Source organism: Paramisgurnus dabryanus, chromosome 11, assembly GCF_030506205.2.
Source record: "Paramisgurnus dabryanus chromosome 11, PD_genome_1.1, whole genome shotgun sequence".
NCBI classification, from domain to species: domain Eukaryota; kingdom Metazoa; phylum Chordata; class Actinopteri; order Cypriniformes; family Cobitidae; genus Paramisgurnus; species Paramisgurnus dabryanus.
This window is the reverse complement of record NC_133347.1, coordinates 18,149,538-18,156,884: the sequence shown is the minus strand read 5'-3', so window position 1 is coordinate 18,156,884 and position 7,347 is coordinate 18,149,538. Positions and strand designations below refer to the sequence as shown.

Here is a 7,347-nt window from a genome sequence, read left to right as displayed (position 1 = left end):
ATGGTGTATGTTAATATGACCTGACCACAGATCGGGCTAAAAGTGTAAACGACATTCAGGCTCGCAGTTGACCTTCATGGATAAACTTTTTATCTAACTGTTTAGATAATTAAAATGTATGTTATGTACTCATTAAAATAATGTTACGTATTCGCGTGAAGTAATAAAATAAAATAAAAGTCCGCAAACGTCCTTCAGTCTTCGATGTTCAATTTCTTTGAAAACTTTTGAAACGTATTTATATTGAAGATTAAGAGAACACGTAGACTTTAATCAAACTTGAAGATGGTTTATTTTAAACATACATTTTAATACATCAATTTAAAAACATTTTAGACAGTTTATCAGACAAATATATTACCATTTATTTATTTACATTAAAACTATAAGAGCAATTTACAAATTACATACTAAAAATAAAAAAATATGTTTAGACACCGATCATAGCAGTTCAACAATGTGGATACACCACTCTCAATGCGTCTGTGAAAGAAACAGTTTTCAGCACGGGAGTCCTTGGCACAGGCAACAAACTTGGGGCAACACAAGATGTAGGTCTTGGAAACACATATCTGTAGTCAGTTGTGAGATGACGAGGAGAGTTTTTGGTTGAATTGGCCATTATACTGTCAATGCTAAACGAACACTTTTCGGTCTTGCGTTCGGGCCTTTGTGGCATCTCTGGAGATTCGTGGACTTTCATGTTGAGAGTCTGATATTGAAAATATTGAGGTGGCACCATTATGCCATCCGGCATTGGCAAATATCCAATAGGATTAGCCTGGGCTGGCACTGGCCCGGAAACGCAGTAAGGTCGTCCATATGGTCGATAACTTAACGTTGGGTGGTAGAGCACCAGGCCATCTTTGGTGAACTCCGGTTGGTTTCTTTTGAATCGTTTTCTTCTGCGCAGAAAGCTGCCGTTGTCAAACATGTCCTCGGATGCAGGGTCCAATGACCAGTAGTTTCCTTTACCCGGGTTGCCGGGCTCTCTCGGGATTTTGATGAAGCAGTCGTTCAGTGATAAGTTGTGCCTGATGGAGTTTTGCCAGGCGGGAAATTTCTCCTTGTAGTATGGAAACTTGTTGCTGATGAAGTCGCAGATGCCGCTCAGAGTCAACTTCTTCATCGGACTTTGGAGGATGGCCATGGTTATCAGAGCGATGTATGAATACGGGGGCTTGACGGCCGAGTTTTGCTTTGGGCCACAAAAGCTGCTTTCGCTCTCTCCAGATGACTCGCTCTCTGAATGGTCCATGTCCGATGAGCTCACCTCTGCTGCGCCCTTGCAAGGCATGTAATACTCTCTGTCACTGTGGTCTCCTCCAACGATGTCTACCTCATCATTCTCTGAAGAGATGGAGGTTCGCAGGACGTCTTTGTAATCCTTGGAAAGGGTCATGATTGTGGACCCTGAACGATCTGTGGTTGGTTATACTCTTGGCTGGTTTGCAGGGCTGGTGGAAATGAGGGATATTTATGAGGGGCCACACACACTCTGTTTGTTGTCCGTGGATAGTCAGACCAATAGGAGTGAAGCTTCACCACAGGGAATCCGGACAGCTAGGCAGGTGTGGGGGGCTTTGACCTGCTTTAAATCATATTACATGAGATATGTGTGCCAAATATCCCATTAGAATATACTTATACCGTACCTGTTTTGGTATACTTTATATGAGAAGAGACAGTTAATTATAGAGTTAGACTGTATAATACATAATGAATTATTGTTATTTTATTATTATTAAAAAGTACGCCCTAAATAGTTAGACATTCAGATCAGAAAAGACTGCAAAAACTTTATTTATTTATTAGTGGAGCACAAATACTTACAAAATATGTGTATCTTTCAATGCAGTGCAATCCCTTTGGATAAGTGTCTGCCAAATGAAAACATGTATTTATTTTTCTATTAATATTATTATTATTGGTGGTGATGTTGTTATTATTATTATTATTAAATTATAAAAGTTAAGACCTTAATATAGTTGGCAACTGAATTTATTCGTAAAAGACATTCACAAAAGGTTTTAAGTGTTAGTTTTAATGATAAGCATTGTATTATTTTTATCATTGAAAAGTATAAAAGTTACCTTACAACTTAATATACTTGACTAAAGTCTAAAAATGTCATTCAGTAAAGATTACGATTTAGATGGTGGATTAACATCTATTGCTTTAAAGAGCAATTAAATTTCCTAGAAATACTTTTGTAATTATTATTTCCCTGTAATAATTTTAATTTTTAATGTAATTATATTTTGTTTGAAAATTGTTATATCAAAGATGGACCGAAGTGTTGGACAAAACAAAACGAGAGCGTGAAAAATAATTTGTATCTCTTTATACTCTTGGGGATTAGTGATTGGCGAAGAAGAACCATAAAAAGTTGGTTTATCTTTAAATAGGTACTACTAGATATTAAATGCACATCCAAAGCACCCATAAACATTTAATATACTGACCGTATATTCAGTACTATATATATTTACTATAAAAAAAACTTATTCTGAACGATCTCTTTAGAAGATTGCCTAATTCAGAAGCAGGTAAGCGCAGTGGGAGCTGAGATGCACGATGGTGAATTTTCACACCACGCCTAACTACCGGTTTAAAAGACTGAATTTTCCCCGATACCCCCTGGGTTTCGTTTGGTTTGTCACCTCAAGTTACCCGCAGGTGGTGTGACCATGAAAATGGCCGTGGCCCGGCTCCCCGCATTGAATGAAGAATGCGCGTAAACGAGCCTATCAACATCAGAATCGAATAGGAAACGGCGCGGCTTTAGCCTACAGGCCAGGGGCGAACTTTATTGCGGGGTATGAATGAGCATGGCAATCCTCAAAGCAAACCTTCTTGTGCTCGGATATGTGTTAAAACTGTTCGCTCATCTCAATTGCAAATGAAAGGGTTGGTGGCCACTGTTCACTTCCTCATCTGCGGATGGTGTGGAAGTGGGTGCATGTAAATTGAGAGCACTTGAAAGTTGTGTAAACTCACAGAGCACTTGACTGTTTACAACAGTCATTGATATGAATCCAAGAACATTAACTGTTGTTATAGTGTTTGTGCTGAATCTTAATGGTTCTCACGAAACAAGCTAAGAGCTTCTACAGTGTGAAACATTTTGGTAAATTGTAAACTGAAGTGGGTTTTTTCTTACAGGATACCAGTTGGTTAACACAAGTACACAATGTATATTTAGTGAATTTTTAAAAACAAATGGAAAACATTAAAAAAAAAATATATATATATATATATATATATATATATTGTGAAAATGAAATGTCAATTGTATTTATTTTCTGTAGTGCTATATTGTGTGTTAAGTATTTGTTTTGTAACAATCCATAAAATTTTATATTATATACACATAGCGACTTTATTTTATTTTAAACATTTAAATTAAGAACTTTAAACTTAAGAACTCAACAAAGAATAAAACTGTACCCAGTCTTTACTGCTCTTTAAAAACCCTCACCATTTTACAATAGTTGTTAAACTGTCACATTTTCACCTTGCAAAAGGACTGAACTCAGGTGTTAAATGGTCACTTGTAACAGTTTTCACATTGTAAGGATGACACAAAATTTAACACATTAGATAAGTTAGCAGAATAATAAATCAAGACTATGTTTATTTTAACGATCACTGGATTATTCACTTTACAGCGATAAATACAGCCATAGGATTAAGATAAATATTATTTACAACTTCTCTAAATAATACTAAAAACAAATTCTGTAAAATACTGTAAATAATGACAAAAATACAAAAAGTAGATTTTTCGTTTTTCTCAAAATACATTTAAAAAATTACAATAAAACAGTGGAAATGTGAAAATAGCTTTTACTGATTTAAACAGAGGTTTAATACAGATGCTTAAAGGATTTTCAACGTTCACATGTAGAAGAACCGTGCCCGGTTTTTTTTTTCTAACCTAATCTACTATGACATACGCACCAATAAGTGTTGCAGGACCAGGTTCAATTTTTGAAATGCAGCAGACATTAACAAAATGGAAATTGCAGTGTGTCATATTATGTTTGTACCTGGACTAGTAGATTGTACAAAATTTAAGCCAAGAATCATCTAATCCATGCTGTGTTTATTTGACAAAACAGACATGAACTCTTTCTTCAGAATTTCCCCATCAAGATTTCGACCTGAAGAAAAAAAAGTAAATATTGCTTAAATTATTTTAATGTAGCACTTTACATAGGAGTGTTTTAAAAATACAGGCTATTAAATCCTAGATTCGGTTTAGATGTGAAGAATACAGGAGCATGTGTATTTAGTTCTCACCTATGAAGATGAGTCTGTTGATTCTTGGTTCGTGATCTGCCCATAATTCTGTAGTGTCATCCATTTCATAAAGCTCATGCACTCCCTGCAACATTACTTTCTTCTGTTTCGCCTGAAGGGAAATGATCCCCTGCCACAACACACAAAAGAATCTATTTTTTGCGTTGAGAGCAAATCTGCAATTATCACAGCTACTGAGCGATCTCTTCACCAACCTACTCCCACAGTTAGTTGCATTGTTTTACATGAACTGCAAAGGATTCTGTTACTGTTTACATAGGGACCATATCTTCTACCGTAACTGAAGATGACATTTTAAGTAATGTTTTATGGGGATTTTTGCCTTTATTTATTGGGCAGGAGAGAAGGAATGGTTGAGGTCTTATCAAGACCTTGGACTCAAACTCAGGTCGTCTAATGCTAACCCAGAATGAAGGAGCGCAGTCGACAACCACAAGGCTATAGGAACTTATTTTATAATTATTTCTTTTAGTGACTTTTGATATAAATGGGCGGTTCTCACGAAATTAGACTTATGAGGTGTCATGAAACATTTTGATAAAAAAGTAAATAAGTATCAAAATAAAAAGCATACAGTTACAAATATCTCTTCATGTACTATTTTGCACATGATTTCAAATGACATCATACAAAGCAATTTTGTTGTTTTTTCCACATTTAAGGGGAAACTTTTCATTACCGCAACGTGTCCATGACTTCTTTGGGTTCTTTGACATGGAAATATTTATAATTAAAAAATCTAAAAAATAAAAATCTTCAGTGCATGTTATACTATAAACATTTACAGTAAAGACACATGTGGTATTTGGTGATCATTGGTAAATGTAGAGACAATAATAAGGAATATAAATGTGTCCAAGATCAATTTTCTCATCCTCCGCAACAATTTTCCATCATTGTTTAAGCCCTCAAGGAGCTAACATTTAAAAAAAAATTTAGTTGGAAGAGACATTATTGACTGTGACACTCAAGATGGCTACCAGGTAAGCAGTTCTTATTTTTTCTCTCCAGATAAAAGTTGACATTTTGTTTGTCATAGTTCCTAGACAACTTTTTAGTTCTCATTACCGAAACATGAGATTGTAAATGCATATATTTAATGTAATATCATGTTGCGGTAATGATCATTTTTGATAATCTAAAAAATGTAAATAATTCTATAGGAAATATTTTTTTTAAATCATCTAAAAAGAATGTTTATAGTAAGTTCAGACCTTAATCTTAAAAAATTGGCTCCAAGGGCTTTTAAAAAATTCTGATGCTGGACACCTTCTAAATCTGGATTTCGTGAGAATCACCCAAATATGTTATATGAAGTATGATAGAAATGGAGAAAGAACTGGTTATACTCACCTTTAATCGAATAACGATCATTGACAAGCCTGCTTTGTTCTTAAAGGACTTCTCCCATAGAAGGTTCTATAGAAAAAATATCTGCTTTGTAATTCACTCAAACTAACTAATCGGCAGGCAATTTGTAATGGTTCTGCTGTTTATATGTTTCCAAACAATTAATTTGCACCTGAATGAATGTATTTAATAGCTCCTCCGAAACGTTGCCTTGTACTTCAAATGTTATCGTCAGCATAGTCTTAAAAAACAAATACATGACATTAAAAAATATGAATAACTTGTTGCAAATTTCATGAATATGATGGGAGGGACTGTGAACATCATTGACTTTCATTAAATGACTTTTAAATCTAAAAAATAAGAATATGCTGTCTGTTATGGATTTCATGTAAAAAAAAAAATCTAGGAAAAGGCAGCACTTGATAAAACTTCTTATTTATCTTTAAAAGTTTCTGTTTGTTATCCGAATAAATTTCCTCTAGGTGTTACAGATATTCAAGTCATTGTTTGTCTGTGTTAAAGTTACACACTTCCTTTTTCCTATCAGAATAACAACAGAAATAAGGACTCATTTACATGAAAAGAGCAGTGAAGCTCGGCTCTGTTGGGGGAGGAGGGCAGACCGGGTGGATGCGAGAAAGTGACTCATCTAATGATAAGAGAGTTTGTTTCTAAGGTATGAGGAAATTGACAACATTTAACATTCATTGAATCTCTTTGCCTAAACAAACTTCAGTAGGTTTCAACAGAGAGAAACGCTGAAGCTGGATAACTCCTGTATTGTATATAATCTTCAAAGCGCATGGGCCGGTAAAATAAAAATTTGGCATGGGAAAACATGCGGCAAGTTTATTCAAAAGAAAATATTATATTTGTCTGTTCATTGGATGTTTTAAAAAAAGATTATTTTTTATGTATTGTCAGTTCAACACCAAGGTACATGACAGTACAATATATTAAACATTAAATGCTTATCTATATGTTGATTTACATATATGCATAACTAATATGCAATGCTAGAAAATATGTATTTAAATTATATAAAAGGCACTATATGAATACAAAATGTATCTTCACCTTGTCTAGATGTGGTTGGTTTTTTCTCACCAGCTGCATCTTTTCAGCGAGCCTGCACGACACAGATTTGCAGGCAGATTTTAGGAACATTTAAATGTAAAATGCCAGTAATTGATTGATGTCAAATTCCTTCAATAAACAACAGCCTCTTACATACCCAAATGCATCAGACAGATGTACAGTCTTAGCTAAAACCTTTCAAAGAGTTTGACTACACTAATCCCAATGCTGATGTGATGCAGAAGAGCTTTTTGGGTTAAGTAACATAAAGGCCGAGCTTAATTCGAAAAGAAAGAAGAAGAAAGCGTATGAGGGAGCGAGTGAGAGTAGGCAGACCCGGCGGGGAGGGCAAACGTAGCTCTGTGGATTATTCGCTGGGCTGTGAGTACCACACAGCCGACCAGAGGGGGGTCAGACCAGACAAGCAGCCTGTGCTCAGCGGGGCAAATGGGACACAGTAAGGGCTGAAAGGCAGTCTGTGTGGAAGTGCGTGTAAAGAGTCGTCCCTTCTGTATTTTTACTGCGGACATCGGCTATAATCCTCTGCAGCTGGGCTGGTCCATTCACATTTATACTGTCTCAATGTAATTA

The 7,347-nt window shown here is 35.4% G+C and overlaps 2 protein-coding genes across 3 annotated transcripts in view; both read right to left on the bottom strand.

The window, feature by feature from the left end:
• Nucleotides 1-201: 201 nt before the first annotated feature.
• Nucleotides 202-1,960, bottom strand: foxd5 (forkhead box D5). Of its 2 annotated transcripts, none has more exons than XM_065247940.2 (2): nucleotides 1,834-1,960; nucleotides 202-1,588 (listed from the first exon to the last, which is right to left on the bottom strand). In XM_065247940.2, the coding sequence occupies exon 2, from the start codon at nucleotides 1,400-1,402 to the stop codon at nucleotides 452-454; it is 951 nt and encodes a 316-aa protein (XP_065104012.1). In that variant the 5' UTR covers nucleotides 1,403-1,588; nucleotides 1,834-1,960; the 3' UTR covers nucleotides 202-451. The 2 variants fall into 2 exon arrangements, with proteins under 2 accessions (XP_065104012.1, XP_065104011.1); XM_065247939.2 differs by having other exon boundaries at nucleotides 202-1,591; nucleotides 1,834-1,880.
• A 1,648-nt stretch (nucleotides 1,961-3,608) lies between these two features.
• cbwd (COBW domain containing) overlaps nucleotides 3,609-7,347 on the bottom strand; it is a 14,337-nt gene continuing 10,598 nt past the window's right edge. The window contains exons 12-16 of the mRNA XM_065247215.2: nucleotides 6,757-6,808; nucleotides 5,849-5,917; nucleotides 5,680-5,745; nucleotides 4,306-4,435; nucleotides 3,609-4,166 (exon numbers count right to left, since the gene is read on the bottom strand). Of these exons, the coding sequence (XP_065103287.1) occupies nucleotides 4,093-4,166; nucleotides 4,306-4,435; nucleotides 5,680-5,745; nucleotides 5,849-5,917; nucleotides 6,757-6,808 (391 nt within the window). The 3' untranslated portion in view covers nucleotides 3,609-4,092. The remainder of the gene's footprint in view (nucleotides 4,167-4,305; nucleotides 4,436-5,679; nucleotides 5,746-5,848; nucleotides 5,918-6,756; nucleotides 6,809-7,347) is intronic.

What these genes read in the sequence shown, in the direction of transcription:
- foxd5 (XM_065247940.2), bottom strand. Translation starts at nt 1,402, where the DNA reads ATGACCCTTTCCAAGGATTACAAAGACGTCCTGCGAACCTCCATCTCT.